Consider the following 20,074-nt stretch of genomic DNA (forward strand, 5'->3'; position numbering starts at 1 on the left):
ATTTCCATTGTTATGTCAGGTTAATATCAGTAACCCACCGGTAGCCGGTGCACTTCAAGATCTTGGTTGTAAGGTTGTTTTTACTCCCAAACAAAAATAATCTCGTAATTTTTTTTTTTTTTTAGTTTATTCAGAAACCAAACAGTCATATAAACACATTATAATTATATTGGCAATACAAAAATGTACTGCAAAAAAAAAGAAAATAGCTACAAAAGACCTGGAGGTTCATAATTGTATACTAAATAATGTTCACTTAATGAAAATATGAAAACAACATAACGTAACGTAATACAAGAAAAATAAACTGCATACCACATAACATAACCTAACGTAATTATGTTTTTAAAACAACTTACAACTTATTTGTCGACATATCGAAGTTCAAACAAAGCTTAGTTTTGAACATCAAATTAAACTTACTCGCGTAACGCAGCACAACAAAAACCTCTCATTCGACACTTTAATGTAAGCTTGTTAAATTTTTCATATAAGGACAGGCACGTACGAGATAAGAATAACTAAACGTTCAAAACAACTCTGATACTTGTTTTGAAATATTTACTAAAACAATTCATCAAGAATACATAGAACTGATTCTTTTTTGATTGATAGAACTTAAATTGGGGTGCGGAGGACAAACAATTTGGGCAGATTTCTACTTCTATTTAATCTTATTAACCTAAAAAGGTGTATACTTGTCAAGTTTTCTAAAAAACCGCTAAAATGTGATTTAGATATGAAAATGAGATGAATAATTTATTGGTTATCTATCTACTTTAAAAATATTTCACTAAAAAATCTAGCAAATCAGAATAATAAGTGCCGCCTCTGCCTACTTATCGTAACGGAAATATCCAGATCAAAAAAATGCCTTTTAAGTTCTCTTGTGAAGCAAAAAACTCTTCCCATCAATTAGAAAAACATTAACATAACGATTCCGACTTCTTTTGTGCCAGTTAATTATGATATCATACATCAAACCCTTAGTATTAAAAATCCATTAAAATACTCATACAAAAACTCTGCCCAATAGTTAAAAAGTCAACACAAAATGGTTCCCCTTAAGGTTGGTTTTGGAGAGAGGATTGAAAGAAGGATAAACAAAAAACGATTGAATAAACATAGACCCAATAAGTCAAACAAATGGGTCACATTATTGTGTTGTTATTCAAAATCCCAAAGCTTGGAGGAAGTATTAAGTGTCAAGTGTATTAGTTACGATAGTCGAGGGTGGTGGGTGTCCATAGCACCTACGGTATTATGGAACAGTAATTAGACTCAGTTTTCTGGGTCTTTATAGACGAACTTGAGTCTTCTCTAGTTGACTAGCGAAGATGATATCTACTTAATAAAGTATACTCGAAAAGGGATAAGAAGTAGAATGTTTTGAATCCTATATATTTCACGAGTATTTTATTTCTTTCCGCACAGACTCTAAGGATCATGTCATAAAATACATATTAGTTGCTACAGTAACGGAATAAAATCCATGATACTGGTTTGATCTTTAAAACAGTAAGTCGAACATTCTTAAAATTAGACTTTAATATGCCCGAGTTATGCAGGGTAGCCCTGTAGGTCTCAAATAGCAAAATAATAATGTGTTGTTATTTTCATACCAACGACTTCTGGCCCCGTAGCCGAATGGCATTTCTCCGACGCCAAACGAAAGCGATACGCCGCTGGCTCTGTCGCGCCAATACGCAAGCGCGATAGAGATAGATCGCCGTGTGCCTGCTATACGGCCACAACTCAAAATTTTTAATTTTCTGGATTATTGCAGATTCGTATTCAAAATTGTTCAATTTACGACCTTATTTCGAGAGCCATAGCAAAAAAGGTCCTTAAGAGCCTTTTTCTCACAAGTGGCCGTATGGAATTGACCATAAATTGTCAGAATATTCCCTGCAATACGGCCACTTGCCAGTTTGTTCCCATGTAAACCGACGGCCGTTTTGAGTTGTGGCTGTATAGCACACGTTTTAAATGTAAGTTTTGAGTTGCGTCCTAAAAACTTGAGTGATAATTGCGATAAATCCCTTTAAATATTATGTCAAACAGTCAGTATCACACTAATTATTACAAAATTACCAGCCCGACGCCGAAACTACTACACAAAATGATTAAACAAATCTCAACTTTGTTTTCTTACAAGTGCAGTTCAATATGTCTCATTACTAAGGTCATCATTATTTTTAGCAGTCAGCACACGTTGTTCTCTACTTAAATTATTAAAAAAACTAGACTTAAGATATTCAACGGCATTTGTCGAAAGTGTCTTAGTTGTCAAAGCGGACCCCAGGCTTCCATGAGCCGTGGCAAATGCCGGGATAACACACAGTCAAGGAGGATGATGATTTGTCGAAAGTGTCTTAAGATCTGCCCTTTTTCCGCTAAACTTGGTTATGGGGCACTCGAAGGCTATATGGTGCACCGTCGGATCTGGGTGGCCACACTGTCACTCCACAGACTCGCACCATCCCCATCTGCACCAAAAAGATGAGCAGTTTCCGATGCCTGTCCTGATACGGTTCAGCCCCAGTATCGAACTCGTACAGCTCTGTAGGAAGAGCTCTGGCTACCCAGCCCATTATCCATGCCTCTAAGGGGCTTACTTGTGACCCACTTTAGTAGAATTCAATTTGAGGGGGTAGTCGAGACTTCAGTCTGAGAGCCTTTAGCGCGTCGAGGTCTCGGTGGATGGGTAAACTTGTGTCTGCTCGAATCTTGGCGATTTCACGAAATAGGCACTTTTCTCGGCGGAAGTTTAGAGGTAAAATATGAGTCAGCACCGGCAACCAGTGTGTGGGAGTTGGTTTTAGGCAGCCTCTGATGAGTCGCATAGCTGGGCGTTACCGCGGTAGTATGGGTGCTGTTTGGCCACACCGCTGAGCAGTACTCGGCAGAACAATAGACTAGGGATAGCGCGGTTGTCCGAAATGTTGCTGCGCTGGCACTCCAGGTAGTTCCAATAAGCTTGTGAATGATGCTGTTCCGGGTCTTGAGCTTCTCAGAGAGGCTGGTCAGGTGTTTCTTGAAATTCAGGCTTCTATCCCGGGTGACATCAAGATACGTAAGCTACAAAGTTTTGTTTGTTTCAATTTTAAATAAATAATTAATATTATTTGGTAATGACGTAATATAATGTTGATGATTATAAGCTAGTTACACATAATTATTGCTATCGTTACTTTTAAAGTTCGTAAATAAAATTATTTTAACTATTTGGTGTTTTTTCATATATATTTGCATGATACCTTTATTGAATAATATCGTTTAATTTTGGACGCATCTCAAAATCATAAAAAAATGTTTCTGCAATACAGCCATAACTCTAAATACCTGTCTTTCAGGCATTGTATCTTAAAAAAAAGATTTTTTTTGCAAAAAGTGGCGTGATCTTATGGAGGGTTATATCATTCCGAGTAAAAATAGCTAAATTTCAAATTCATAGACCTAAAACTCAAGAAGTAAGATCCTATTTAACATCCTCAACTATACTCTCAAAACTTTGAGACGCGATTTCTCGAAAAAATGGTTTTTTGAATTGTGGCCGTATAGCAGGCACACGGCGAGATATCTACTAGCGCTTCGTTTCGTGAGCGTTTCGTGAGCGATTGTGCCATTCGGCTAGCCACCCTGAGATTGATAAATCAATCCATCTGTATTATATTGTTAGCAGGATTCACTAGTTTGTGTTTTTATAATAAGAAGTTCAATTAAAACCGAAATAAATTACACATATGAAAGAAAAAGTGACCAAGGCCTCAAGGCAAGAAGTTCAATATTAGTAACATACACGATTGTTGGTGTGTGTAAAGTCTATAATCCGCATCAGGCTCTCGTGGCTTCCCACAGGCCACGTGCAGGGACTCCCAAGACTCGTAAGTATTCAAATACATATTTGTAATGATGATACAATAGTACATTACATCAGAGGTCGGGAAAATGAGGATTTCCGGCCAAGTGGGTATATACCGGATAGGGATACGAGGCCGGGTATCCGTTTTCACGCCGAGGCATGTATAGTGCTTTTCTCAAACATACAATGAAATAAAAAAAATGCTCTAAAGGACAATATTTTATAAAAAAAAGTTACTTTGCAGGCCTAGGCCTAAAAAATAATTAATATGAAATCCCTTTACAGTCCTCTCGAGTTGTTGCGCCCAAAAAGCGATACTTCCCAGCCCATTTTAAGGAACGTAAAGACAATATTTCATTGCATGTTTGAGAAATAGTTCTTTACTTGATATTAAAGTCTAATTTTAAGAATTTTCGACTTACTGTTTTCGATTTATAACCAGTATGATAGATTTTTTCCGCTACTGTATTACTACTTACTAGGAGCGGGATGAAATTAATTACAAGGACTTCTAAATATCTACATAATAAAACAAGATTTATGGAACAATCCACGCATACCATTGCTCTTACTTTTAGTCGGTGGCTTATCAAATTGAGCCTAGCTTTGCCAAATAACAATGGTGCTACGCACCAAATAATATTAAACATACCGATACGAGTATCATGTTATACAATTAACTACTAATTGTATCGTCGTCTAGTAACTTTAATTCAAAAGCAAATAAGTACTATTTTTTATTCGAGCTAGATAACGGAATATAATGCAAACACGCACTCTCAACAATGGCCCATACATTTGGAGACCACACAAACAATCACGCATTAGGCCTACCAATACAATTAAAATGCATTAATACTTTTAATGGGATCTTAACAACCTTAACATCTTGAGCCTTTACCCGTAATTTTATAAAGTAGTAGGTATAGATCCATACTAAGGTATAAAAAAATAAAACCGGCCAAGTGCGAGTCGGGCTCGCGCACAAAGGGTTCCGTAGCAGCAAATATAATAAACCAATAACTTAACCAAAATTACAGTTAAATCAACCTATCTCAAAAACTATAAGAGATACTTTGATCAAACCAAAAATCGTTGAAAGAGTTAATTAGCATGCATCACCTCTATTTTTTTTAGAATTTTATACCCCGTAGTTATAAAAATAGAGGGGGGGGGACATACTTTTTACGACTTTGAGAGCTGATATCTCAAAAACCGTTCACTTTAAGAAAAATGTTTTTTAGAAAACTTTATATCATTTTAAAAGACCTTTCCATTGATACCCCACACGGGTATGTACATCGAAAAAAAATTTTCATCCCTCAGTTACATGTATGGGGGCCCCACCCCCAATTCTTTTTTTTTACTATTTAGTGTCATAATTTTGTAGCGGTTCATACAACACATATTCCCATCAAATTTCATCACTGTAGTACTTATAGTTTCCGAGTAAATCGGCTGTGACAGACGGACAGACGGACAGACGGACAGACGGACAGACGGACATGACGAAACTATAAGGGTTCCGTTTTTGCCATTTTGGCTACGGAACCCTAAAAAACCTACTGGAAGAGGCCTCTCCGCGCAACTCCTGTAGGGCAATCATGGTCGCGCGATAGACGATAAAACATCGGACCGTCCCTATCGCACTTACAAATAGTGCGATAGGGACGGCCTGCTATTTTATCATTTATCGCGCGACCATAATTGCCTGCCTGGTGCCGCCTGGTTTTGCGCCCTCTCACATCAAACTCCAAGACGATCAAATTCGTATCAAAACCAAATTGTGATATTTTTTAACCAAAAGCGGGTTCAAGACATTTTCTAATTCTTGTTACTACTTATGTATCCATTGAAAAAGGACTATTTGAGCAATATACGGAATACCTCGAACTGTCTGTGAGTCCGTAAATCAAACTAAAATGGCTTTTACGCTCAACCCGAGCGGCGCAGCGAGCTGTGAGGCTAGCATGAAGTCTTAACTAAATAATAAATGTAGAAATAATAATAAAACGTAAATGTAGGGCGTCGCTGTAATAACTAATAAACGTACATGAAACTGTATAAAAACATTTTCTTGAATAGCCAGGGAGGAACTTGAGCTATAATTTTATTTGAATATTTTTTTTTATACTACGTCGGTGGCAAACAAGCAAACGGTCCGCCTGATGGAAAGCGGTCACCGTCACCTATGGACGCCTGCAACTCAAGGAGTGTCACGTGCGCGTTGCCAACCTATTAGATCCTAAGAACACAGCAAAACAGAGTGTACAAGAAGAGTGTAATTGTCCCTTTTCCCTCGTCCTCTGGAGTCAGTGACAAGATACCAAATTATTTGTCTTTGTCGGTTACCATTAAGGCGAGATTTACTTGTATCTTTATATGATTAAACTGACAATGCGCCTTTATAGCAATCGACAAAGTGGGACGTTTTCCCGTGCACACTATCTAGTGTCAAATTATGAAGTGAAATTTTGACATATTGTACCTAATAATCCATACAATATCTAGATCAAATTAGAATTATAATACTACATTATAGTATTAAAAGTATTATTTACAGATATTCTGGGCGTAGTAGGTGGTAAGTATACAATTCAAACCAATGATACAATTCAACAAAAGCGCAGCATGCTAGCCTTCACAATAGAATCAAAGGACCCCGTCATAGACGCACAATCGCTCCGTTGACATGTTTATGGACCTCTGACCGAGTCCTTGTTGTATCACAGACTACCCCTCCCCAGACACCGCATTATGAAGCGTTTACACAGAGCGCGTGGTCACAGACATAATGACAAAAGTGGTACGAGTAAAGATGGTCAAGCAAATCTTGCCACTGAAAAACAGGCGGCAAATTTGAAAAATTTCGGGCTTACCGGTCACTTGTAATTGTATTGTGTATTGATTGAATAAATCGCGTGCCTTCCTCAACCTTGACGTTGGCAAAATCATCGACGAGCTAAAACACTTAAAAAATATATTGAAAATATATGTGCGTCCATAGACAACTTGAATTTGGTGCCTTTTTTATTGACAACTTGTGCTAGGCCGTCTATAAAATACCACATGTTTTATTTATTTATCGTATGGTAATTAAAACTACAGTACACTGTATATATACATTATAGCTAGTTACATTATAGTTAGTTATAGTTTGACGACCGGTCTGGCGCAGTCGGTAGTGACCCTGCCTGCTACGGTCCCGGGTTCGAATCCCGGTAAGGGCATTTATTTATGTGATGAGCACAGATATTTGTTCCTGAGTCATGGATGTTTTCTATGTATATAAGCATTTATATATTATACCTATATATCGTTGTCTGAGTACCCACAACACAAGCCTTCTTGAGCTTACCGTGGGCCTAAGTCAATCTGTGTAAGAATGTCCTATAATATTTATTTATTTATTTATTTTATAATCTAAATGTGCAATCCTCCAAGTAGGCAATGGCTGCGCTCGTTGTGATTTTAAAATCTTCCACCGGGCCACTTAGAGCAGCGCCATTGAGTATAATCTTACACTATTACATAGTATAATCGCCCAGGTTCAACCATAAAACGTTTTTTTTTAATTATTCCAATATATTAATAACTACACGAGTGTTGGTTGTGAACGTTGACACAACTGGCGATTCATCAAGCGATTGCGTTCCTATACTAAATTATATCGACACATATTCTCATGACTTTCAGTTGGCTTGAATGCTCCGTCTATAGTTTAGTGGTCTGTGCCTTAAGTCCACCACAGAAAAACATCCTAATTCCTTCACCGGCCCGCTATGCCTCCAACCTTCTATAAAGATAAAACGTTGATAAAATAGGTAAAAGTAAAACGTGATATACTGTCTTGTAAACTAGCGTGTTAGCAAAGGGTTTTGTGTTTACTTGATTTTTGTGGTTTACTGGTCTAAATGAAATAATGGTAAACTGGTTTTCCCAGTGTTTTCGTTTTTATATCAGTCTTAAGTCGTTTCAACCATTCTTAATTTTCAATTAGTGAACAAAACATTTATTTCTTTAAAAAAACTATTAAATATATATTATAAACTGTAAAAATTATCATAAACCAAAAAATCATTCCTAATTTTTTGAAGCCACGCGTCAGGAGGTAAATTATTGGCAAAATTTTAATGGGGAAGAATAGTGAAATAATGATGCCTTAAAATTGAGCGCATGTAGTACTAAAAGTAAATCTTATTCATTGTGCATACCACTTCATGACATCTAATAATTACACTCAAAATAAAAACATGGAAATGTTCATAAAAATCGATATCATAAATCTAGTTACAATACCTTTCATTAAGGCATAGCCGATTATCCCACAATAGATGTCGTGCTAAACTCCCTGCTTTACTTCGCTCTGCGTCAAAACAGATAATAAACATTGCTTTATTATTTTGTATAATTTCTTGGAATGTATGAAATACGCGACGTTCCAAGGCAGTCGATAGATCAGAGTTTGAAACATGGCCGCTGCTACAGTATAAGTTAATGCAGTATAGGCTAGTTTTCTACTAGTCAAATCATTTTTATGAACTCTCAACTCTCAAAACGATTTGCTAATATAGAATTATTATGAAATACTGAGGAGTGAAGTCACGGTCAATTCATTTACTTTATATCTTTCTCTTTGACTTACTAAATACTAGCTTTTTCCCGCGGCTTTGCTCGCGTTACAAAGAGACAAAAAGTAGCCTATGTCACTCTCCATCCCTTCAACTATCTCCACTTAAAAAATCACGACAATTCGTCGCTCCGTTTTGCCGTGAAGGACGGACAAATAAACAGACACACACACTTTTCCATTTATAATATTAGTGTGGTAGTATGGATAAATTATGTTCAAACATAACTACTTTCCATATTTTTCTTCTAATTAGGTAGTGCTTTATTTCGTGCACTGCATAGAATACTTATATATTGTATATTATTTTAACTATAGGAAAGTAGCCTATTATAACTTGTCATAATTTTTGAGACAATGTCGTTCATATCTATCTTTGAATCAGAAACGTTTAACCTATATATTACCTATAAGTACTTTAGTATGTCACTGTCGTTGGGTATTGAAAATGATAGTATTAAACGGTCGGTGAAAGAACACTTGTTTAGTCGGCTCACAGAAATCCTTAAATGTCTTTTGTACAGGAGGTAACAAAGTGCGCGCCTTTTACGTCTCAGTAATGCCCCTACTCACTCTTTTGGCGTGCTAAGGTGGACCCAGACCGATCTGGACGCCCTGTAGGGTTAGCACATGATTGTCGAGTATGTCGCCGCGAGATAGACTACACGTCCTTATGTTATTAATACGATTAGAAGATGGGTGATCTATCTCGCGGCGACATAGTCTCGCGGCAATCATGTGCTAAGGGTGCTGGATCTGGAGTAATTATCCTACACCTTGTAAAGTTCCCCGTAGCACTGTAGATGTGTCTGTATGGCGCTTATGGGTTTATGCGGTTTTCTGTGTGCCTGTGTAGAGCGAGTTCGTAAAAAATACTAGACAAGATAGATAGATAGATAGATAGAATACTCTTTATTGGCACACCTCAGCAAGAGATACAGTAGCGGAAATAAAAAACATAATCAGAAAGAGTATTTAATTCGTTTGGCAATATTTTTGGTTTGTTTGTACTGTAAACTCAAAAACTAGTCACTAAACGAATTTTCTGACCACAGTTGTAGTACTAGATTTTTGATATTTATACTGTAGCAAGTCAAGCTGGTTGACTTTAGAGTAACATTCACGAGTTATGTTATGTCCCGTAAATGGTTTTATGAGCTCTAATACATTGCAGCGCGAATGGAACTGAATCACAACTACTTACCGAGTAGTTCGTTGCAACTTTATATGCTACGATTATGTGTTAAGTGCTTGTAGGGAACTTATAGGTATGGCACGGAACCGGTATTGAAAAACCTGTTAATATCATTCCAAAAACGTTCTCCTTCCTTACCGGTACGAAGAGAGAACAAACTAAAAAATAATTAATCACTAGTATTAGCAAACGCGTAAATATCTAGTACTTACGTCAATCTGTCGCTTGTGATACATGTTAGACAATTTAGAAACTCGATTACATCAATTACAAGCGAAAATAATCACAGGCAATTTATTTACTTAAGGAACTCCTAAACAACTGATTAAATCAAACTATTAGTCAGCGGCTTGCATGGACACCGCGATTTATAACAAGACGGTAGTCAGGCGTTTAAATCATAAGTGTCAACTAGATAAGAGCGAAAGTAATAAAACCACCTCGTGTGGACCGCGCCGATGCGAACGCAAGCGCACAAACCTGTCCGCTTTACAAGCGCGCGTCCGCGGGCGCGGCACCACACTACACGCATTTCACACCAGCCCACATAATTGATTTGGCTCGCTCACCGGTTATTATATTATTCAAATCGGTGATAACTCTTGATAAATGACGACTGTAATTGCATATAATGCTTACAGTTGGACCGTTGAATTGTGGAGTATAGACTTCTATAACGATATTTATGGTTTTTACGCCTATGAACATAATATTGCTGGAGCTGTCTTATATTATTCTTACATTTAGCTATAAAATACACACTATAAGATGTGCAAAGGGACCAGTGGCGTCGCGTGAATTTTTTTGTTCGTAAAGCCGGAGTGGTTTTTGGGATCTGTTTTGTATGGACTTCTACAGAATCTGCAGAATTTTAGGTAACCCGTTGGGAATCGAGTTGTATCGACGCTACGCCACTGCTAGGGACAGTAGGGACAGCAGTACTGCCGGTTCCAGTTGAAGATTCTTTATATTTTAACACAAAAAACACCTAAAGTTATTTATTTATTTTTATTTATTTGGATATGAAACAAACGGTCATACAAAAATATTTATACAGTTTATTTTCTTAATCTAGACCTATAGTTTCCTCATAGTGGTGCCCCTATGGGCACCACTAGTTTCGATAACTTCGAGAAAAATGGAAACTATGCCATGCCATGGACAATTTATGAGTGATATGACGCACAGTCAACCAATTGGAACCCCTTGCCACTGTGGAACCAAGTCATAGTGACGTTTTAAATCAGATTGTAAGAAATCTATTACTGCTTGACATTTTGACATAGTTGTAGAGATAACGCAGAAGAGTTTAGAGATTTTATGCTTAATTGTCGTCACAAAACTGACAGCGAGTTATTTTTTCTTAACAACTTACGCTAATTGGGAGGTCCCAAATTCTGAAAATGCCCTGATTGTAAGCTCTACGCTGTCACGGTAACTTTACCACTTTCGAGTGAAGTCAGGATTAGCTTGCTCGCGCCTGTGACCACGGCATAAGTGGCCTTTTTGTTTATGATATACAACATTCATAGAATTTAAAACGAATCTAAACAATTACTATTTTAATAAATATGGGTATTCCAGCACCACGACATCCAGGTATCTCTATATTCACCTCTATTTGCATTGCCAGGAAGATATAGAGCTGTTGGGAATGCCAGCTAAGCTAGTTTATGATCTGCGACTCTACCTGCTTGCGACACGAATATCGATGGCAAAATGTTGCACTGATCGAAATATTTTTTGGCAAAATCATAATTTGATACAAGCTACCTCTTGAGTTTTTCTTTCAACGAGCAATACCTACTCATCGAACACTCAAACACAATAAGTACCCTCTTGAATCCATCAGCAGGTCATATCGATTTTATCATAATTTACATCGCATGTCAATTAGGTTACATAAATAAACATATATGGTAGACCGAGGCGAATGGGACGACTGAGCGACATGGATCACAAAAAATAATCGGTTGATATATTTTAGTCCGTCAGTTAAATCGTCCAAAAATACTTGACACATATTTTTCGCTTTTTCTAATTAATGAAAAAAGACAAAGATAATATAGAGCATCAAAGTTCCTTAGTGGGGGCTTGTGACGTCACTTCTAAGTAAAAATTGTACCTAGGCGTGACATCACGCGAAACTTCAACGCACTGTACCGTCGTCATTTTTCGTTTACGAGACAAAAGACAAAATACGTGTCTAAAATTCTTTGATAATCTAACTGACGGAATCGAATTACTTTTTTTAGTCGTTTCGCCTATTGATGAGAGCGCACTAAAATTGTACAGTAAGTCTCTTCTCCTAGTCTGCGGCTTTATTAGCCCCTGTCTAACCTAGTCTGCCCAAAAAGTGTAAAAATTAAAAAGTCGCAACATTGTAGTGTCATCCGGTTTTCTCACTCTCACACATTGATTTGAAAGGGACGAACCTACAATGTTGCCACTTGTCATATTTGATAATTTTATTTTCATATTGAAACTAGCTTTTGCCCGCGGCTTCGCTCGCGTTAGAAAGAGACAAAAAATAGCCTATGTCACTCTCCATCTCTTCAACTATCTGCACCTAAAAAATCATGTCAATTCGTTGCTCCGTTTTGCCGTGAAAGACGGACAAACAGACACACACACACTTTTCCATTTATAATATTAGTATGGATTATTACGTGATGATTTTTTATAATAAATTCGTCGATGTTTACACATATAATATTTAGTCCATACATATGAAAGAATATGCTAAGTTATTTAGTGTACGTGGGAATTAAATATCACTACGACGGTCACTTAAAAAAGAATAGAAAAACTATTGTTGATCCCAATTAGATATCAATTTCCAAAACAAAGTGGGGCAAAAAAATGGACAGCGGAAAGAACGTTCACACCTAAGGGAACTGATAAGGGAGAATACTATTGAAGAGTTCCGTAGATAATGCGTATTAAATTTATATGTATACCGGAGACATGATGCTAAGAAAAAATAATTTTCATATAACCTCCTCTGGGTAAATATACAAAGAATACAGAATATAGGTATGGCTTTTTCACTATGACAGCCAATTTTTAATGAAAGGGATGTATGTAGCCAATTTTAAAATTTGACGATCCAAATTCGAAGCCTGGAGACCAATTGTTGAAATTAAAAAGTGCCGACATTTTAGTGTCGTGTCAATGTCGTCCCGTTTTTGACATAGATTTGAAAGGGATTTCCACTTAATTTTACAATTTTTAGTGTACAATCCGCAGGTGCATCCATACTTTATACAGAGTGGGGCCTGTAACAAAGGCGAAGAATTGAACTGTAGGCTATTCTCCTTATACTGATCAACATTTGTTCAGTGACTTTTAAAAATTATGAAATCTTTAAATTTTTAATTTTTCATACAAAATAAATATTAGCTTCAATGTACGCCATTATTGTTGTCATTGACGTTGTCTGTCACACTTTAGACTTAACAGAATTCGCAATACATTACCTCTTAGAAAAAACTTTCAAGGGTGATAAAAATCAAAATACAAGTTATTTTTAAAAGTCGCCGAACAAATGTTGATCAGTATAAGGAGAATAGCCTAGAGTTCAATTCTTCGCCTTTGTTACAGGCCCCACTCTGTATATGGAAAAGTGTGTGTGTCTGTTTGTTTGTCCGTCTCTCACGGCAAAACGGAGAGACGAAATGACGTGATTTCTTAAGTGGAGATAGTTGAAGGGATAGAGAGTGACATAGGCTATTTTTTGTATCTTTCTAACGCGAGCGAAGCCACGGAAGCTAGTACAACATATTTACTCCCGTCCGTGGCAGCTATGTATCCCTCCCAGCGAACCCTAAAAGTCCTTGCTCCCACTGGAGCCGCCGGTAGCGATCCGTCAAGCGTTTTACGGCGCCCGATACCCAAGATGGCGTTTATCGCTTTTGACGCGACTCACTAATTCGCCATTAAGTAGGTGACACCTTGGTTTTTTAGATTTTTGACCGTTTTTGTTTCATTGACAGGTAAACGAGAGTCAAATATGGTGGAGCTGTAGTTTTTTAAGTTAAAGTCGCGTTAACAGTTATAAACTTGGAAATGAAAATTGCCTATTTAAAAAGTAAAACAAAAAAATTGCCATCTGTATTATCTATGTCCCTATAATATAGGTATTATTGAACTGAATCCATGAATTTAATTTATTTTACACATATCTTGAAATCCTAAAATAATTTAAAAAACGAATAAATTATTCGTTTCAGAACTGAGAACAGTATCTAAGTATATTTTTTTTTCTTTGACATTTCCTTCATTTTAAGTTAGTGGTTCATCGTTTTCAAATAAACCTGTTTATTTAATTGATTATTGTCTAGCCAATTTTAGTACAAATTTCATCATACGAGGACAAAAATAACTTTGCAAATATGCGAACTAAAATAGACTTAACGATTGCGTTTGCTTAATTAAGTTGTGCATAATTTGGCATAACTTTACCACCAGCGGTCTCATGAATGTTGCATTCTTCGGCTGCATTCTGTGTGCCCTAATTTAATTCAAATTAAATTCCTATTAAAATGAATATAGGGTATATACTGTACCTAGGCGACACAATCACTTACGATTCGTAATAGTTTCGTAGTTAAATATCTCTCCCTATCGCTCCTATGGCCGGCTGATACATACCAGGTTCAAAGTCAAGAATAACCGAATTTTCCATTGCAAATTATTAATATCAATACCTATTCCTTTCGAGCCCTTTATCCCTTTCTGATCCATTTGTTTTTAAAGACGACAAACCCTTTAAATGGCTTAGTTAAATAAGTTGCAATCATAATATGACTAATGTAAAAGAAGCATTCCAACACAATTACTTCAGATTTCTCAATTTCGTTACGGGATTGGTTAAGGAGAAAAAATCAAGAACGAAGCCTGAAAACACATTAACTTGCATGTCTTTAATCTAGTAAGTACGCTGAGTCTAGTATTTAACTAATTGGAATTATATTTCCTGTTCCGTCTTAAATGCGATTTCAATGCAGTACTCGCTTTTTGAAAAAGGTTCAAAACCAATACAATTTCAATAAGTAATAATGTATTTATTCGAATGTCTTACTCCTAGATGCACTTTATAAAAAATATAGACCATTAATTAGTAATTCGCACTAATGAGGCTAATATCACGTGAATCTCAATGTGCACGTATAAAAAAACCGTATGGTCAGCGGTCTAGACACTCTAGACTAAGATATCAAAAGCATTGTACATAAATTCTGAAATGCTGAATTTATAAACCAGTAATAAAATAAATTACAAGTAATTAAATTAAATACTTATAAATTAAAAAAAAAATACTAGATCTATATGACCTACTTAATACATAATTATTTTCTTCTGGTTCAGACTGTACGATAAATACTAATTGTTTTTTTTTTAATTCGAGTCGTTTTTTTAGAAATTTTGATATTTCACACGTTATTGGGTGACCTTTGGCTTGTTCAAATAGAACCGTTTTTCCCCCGAAGGGTAAAAAACGGATATTTAGGTTCCTGCCGAAGCTTGAACCACTAATGAGATTAACACCTTCATAACTCGGCCCTAATCGAGTGAATTCCTCGACTAGTAGCGCCATCTGGCGCGCCAGTCAAGTACTAGTGTCGCCCTGTTACCAGCGCTCGGCTGCTTTTTCCTCAGTACCTTTAGCCGGCAAGGCCCTTAAGGGTGGTTCAAGCTTCGGCAGGAACCTAAATATCCGTTTTTTACCCTTCGGGGGAAAAACGGTTCTATTTAGGTGTCCGTGCCTTCGCTTGAACCACTAATGAGACGTGTTTAAACCTCTGCCGGCGCTGGTTAGGGCGTACTGTGACTGATATACTTTATTTATACAGAAATGTCATAATAAGAAATAGGAAGGTATACAAAGGGATGTTTCAAAATTTAGCCACTAAGGTTTCATGAGTTGAAACTGACTCAACACAGCACAGCACAGTTATCCATTATGACTCTATGATGGTGGTGAATCACTTAATTTATGCATAACATGAAACCGACAGGAAGCCAGTAGTTAATAGATCGGTATTACAATATTTACGGAAATAAAACCTGTTATTTCAATAACATTTTTGTGAGAAAATATCTGTAGCAACCCAAACTCTGAAGAGCTTCCCCTTAATCAATGGGTGTTACATCAACGTCGGCTAAATTTGTCTCGCGTTTCCCTTACAACAGTCCCTAGTCAGAACAAGATCATATACATGTTTTTTGTCTTATAAATTCACCAAAATACTAGTCTTCTTCTGCTTAAGATAACTATAATTATATCATGTAACTATAATAAACAATTATATCATAGCACGGCCATGAGCATTATGACATTATGTTTAAATTTTTATTTTTCATGTAAATTGATTACTGTACCATAAGTAATGCGCCTATATGTATCTCCGAATATGCACATATTATTGTTAGTATACTGAGTAATAAGCAATATTGACATAGCTTAAACATTGTCTTACATAGCCCACTGCCAAATGTCAACATTTCCCATAGCATAATGTGTTATGAATTCTGTATATGAAATATACATTTGCCAAAACAATTGAAATGAACGCTTGAGTTGGAAGAAATTGCACGCTATCATATGTTAATTTGTAATGTATACCCACATCACGATAATGTATGCGTTACTGCTGGACTAGTAGCAAAACTGCAAATAAGATGATAATACATTTTCGGCTTCTGACTGAATTGACAATACCATGGCCATGGTTAGCTAAGGATCCATATAATAAAAGGTAAGCTCCTACTCAAAGTCTTTACGAGAACGGAAACTATGCAAATTTTTCCTATTAAATTAAAATGGGTCAACTGAGCAAAAAGCTTTGGGATACAAGCGATTGAAACGAATCAATGATCTAATGATTCACACATACTTAGGCGAAGATCAAATGAAGGCAATTATTTCTAATTAAATTGACTTTGATACTTCCATGAATATACATGAATGTTAATGCGGGAATCCTCTCTACACTGTACGTGTCAACTTTATTTAGTCTTTTACTATGTCTAGCTAGTATGCTTTTTTCGATATTTGTGTTTGAATAATTATGAATATGTGATGCATATATTTTTAGGCTTATCATTTTTATGACTTATGTGCTGACTAGCCGAATTTATAAAGGCAAAATTGTACGATTCGTGAGCTAGTAATTCTAAAACATTACGACTTATAGCTCTTTAGTCCATTTCGATATTCTAATAAGAATGTAAGACGACAGATAACTCTTCAAATAAGGGTTAATGATGTACGATTACCCATTTATAATGAAAATTCAGTCATCAGCTTAAGATAGTAAATACATAGTTTTCTTTTCAGAACTTTCGTAATTTATCACCAAATTGCAAAGCAATATATTCTATATTGCTCTTTTGTGCGAATAATATAAATGTCTCACGTTCTTTATAAACTGATGTATACACATAAACATACGGGTTAATATTTACTGTATTCTTGCTTATTTCCCAAAATCCATATGCAGCGGGACTTCCCACAAACAAGATGCAACTATTATGTAGGGTAATACCTGATTCTACAATTATATCGAGATGACAATTATTTATTTATCATATGGCATATAATTAGAATTTTCTTAAAAGTCGTATGTGCGCACGGCTGTAGCATATAGCGCCACGGACGATGACAATGGTATTTACACTTGCCTGTCATCCGAGACCAATAGGTCAAAATATCGTAGCTATAAGTACTGCGTACCTTAAGCGCTTTCTTACTTCTGATAAATATAGTTCATCAATATCTATTTAAACGGCAATAATTTTAAGTTTTTTGTTACCACTAGAAACCCATTTTGCCTAGAATCTGCGCTACCTTTTATGAGTGTCCTAACAAATTCTTGTATGTCAGGTATATTAGGAGTCCGAAGTCTTCTAAATTAAGTCATAAGCACAGTAATGTTATAAATATCATATTTCTAGTTCCTTACACTAAATTCAATTGGGACTGGGACTCGTCCTCTGACCTTACGAACCGTTTTTGAATAAGTTGTGGCGTCTACTCTGTTACTGACAAATAGTCGCGCCGCAAAATTCTAATAAATGGCGTTTAGTAAGCAACTGCGGAAATGTGTATCGATCCTACAACGCGCTAATGGAGTTCCAAAAGTTAATTGTAAATATACAACTTCTGTTAATCTCTCTAGGCCCCAGAAACCTATTCAGAAAATATTTGTCAAATGAAATAAACGTGAACTTTCTGTTAGTAATACTGCAGTAGCGGGCGATAATTTTAGGATGCGAGCGCCTCTTTATTTGTAAGAGGAAACTGTGTTCTAAAATCGAAAGAGATTCATCCTTCAATTTCCGTTTAATTTATTATTTCAGAAACAGGCGTCCACATTCAGTGACTACCTTTCAACATTTTATCCATAAGAGTGCCTTAGCAAATTGTGAAAATCGGCTGCTCTCGGAAAATGTATTGCCCTATTGGTTTTAATGAGCTTAAAGTGTTTTCGATATATCATACTCATACAACAAATAAGCACTTTGAATACAATTTACCTACACGGTTTCTTGCTTTGTTTTGTGTAGTTGTTTAAGTTTAGGACCAACTTCATTTACTTCGGTCAAGAGATGTAAGCCATAGTTCTTCGCTGTAAGTAGTTTGAGAATATTGTTCGGTCGTCTCTTTAATCTAATTCGTTAGTTATTTATAGAAACATAGGATTCGTAACATTACGCCATCGAACTGGGCAACCGACAAATCCTTTTACGACGAGAGTCCGTCCTGAGTAACAATGCAATAAGGCATACTAAAATGCTATTGTACTAAATAACATATCCTTTAAGTCATTTTGCCAAACTATCCACAAAATATCGTATATATTTGGGAGTCAGATTTCCGGTACGAGTTTGTTGTCTTTGTAATTAACCTCTTCAAGGATTGTCTGTAACCTTGGTCTAGATAACGTTAGTAATAATGCATGATTGAGTATTCTAACCGTTGGTCGATTAACGGCAGTTTGAGGTCAATTTGTAGTACATATATGTATATATCGTACTTAGAAAACTTTCCGAGCTGTAGCTTTTTATTTCTAAATGAATTGGTTCAGAAGTCTCTACTGGGTCGATTGTTACAGAAGTAATACGTTTGTCAGTTCGGTATACTGAACAACATATACTGGAACATTATCCGCCATTAGTCCGACTGGATGTTTCAGCCGGACAGCTATAAGTTTGCTGAAATACAGACGAATATCCAGGTTTCACAGAGTAATGAGCCTAGTACAAGAATTTTCCTTTGCGGTAAGTTATTTTGTAGCTAATAGTCAACATTTGCTAAGTACCTGAGTGGTTCTTCTGCATTTCTAAAGTCCGTATCAAGACCCAAGACCATGCGTCAATTATTGACGCCCGTGAGTTGATGAGACTAGAGCTCTAATCATTCATTTAAAAGAATCTGCACTCTAGGAATAGCGTAAAACAGTGGCATAAATTAATGGATTTTCTTTTTCCCATTGGTATCTCTTCGCCGCCCCCTCTCCCTTTCTGATTGGGCAAGAAGGGCTTTGTAATATAAAGTGGTTTTTCATTCTGTTTAGCATCACTATTATGTATATTTCTTAATTCGCTTAGTATCTGACAACAAAGTGCTAGTTAATTGCTACCGAAGCTCCACCCACACGTTTTTAGATGTGGAAGTGGATTTTCACAACGTCAAACCTGCTAATAAACCTCTATCATAACGAGCATTCTAAAAGTTGACATGACAAATTAGGTTGGCAATAACGGCGTTGCTTTACAGTAATTGGATCACACATTCGTCATCATTATGGCCGTTCAGATATTCACGAGTGAGATAAATTTGGACATTCCTCACAATCATTCATCTGTTGGTCAGGTGACCACGCTGATTATGTATTAGCTAATTAGGCAATTGAGACGACGCCGATGTCGTTCACTTTACCTGTATAAAACGACCCCACTTATGAGAACCCATCACGTGATGATTATTGTCTAATAAGACAATGACTAAACTGTGTAATTGTGTATGTCTCAGGTTAACACGTACGCTGTGGTTCTGATTCGAAAGACCTTCTACGAAGAACATATGTTTAGAAATACCTTATACAAAGTATGTTTAGTTAAGAGTTGTGCTAATTACCGCAAAGTAGATGTTAAAGCGACATAATCTCATTGAGATTCGAGTACAAATACAACATTTTGCCTCGCGATCATAACGCTCGTCTCATGACACGAAAGGTGAATTAGTGCATAGCATGTAATAACCCAATGGGTTCTCACAGGATGTCGTAAATCATCGCATAGGGCAACGAAATCCAAATTTCAAGTCGCTGCAAAGTTTAATCTTTTACGGGGCGACGCTTGTCAATTTATATGACAG

At 36.4% G+C, this 20,074-nt stretch overlaps 1 protein-coding gene across 1 annotated transcript in view; it reads right to left on the bottom strand.

Moving 5' to 3' along the window:
- Nucleotides 1-2,821: 2,821 nt before the first annotated feature.
- LOC125239165 overlaps nt 2,822-20,074 on the bottom strand; it is a 35,555-nt gene continuing 18,302 nt past the window's right edge. Inside the window, exon 3 of the mRNA XM_048146681.1 lies at nt 2,822-3,009. Within this exon, the coding sequence (XP_048002638.1) occupies nt 2,822-3,009 (188 nt within the window). The remainder of the gene's footprint in view (nt 3,010-20,074) is intronic.

Source organism: Leguminivora glycinivorella, chromosome 2, assembly GCF_023078275.1.
Source record: "Leguminivora glycinivorella isolate SPB_JAAS2020 chromosome 2, LegGlyc_1.1, whole genome shotgun sequence".
Classification (NCBI taxonomy): Eukaryota; Metazoa; Arthropoda; class Insecta; order Lepidoptera; family Tortricidae; genus Leguminivora; species Leguminivora glycinivorella.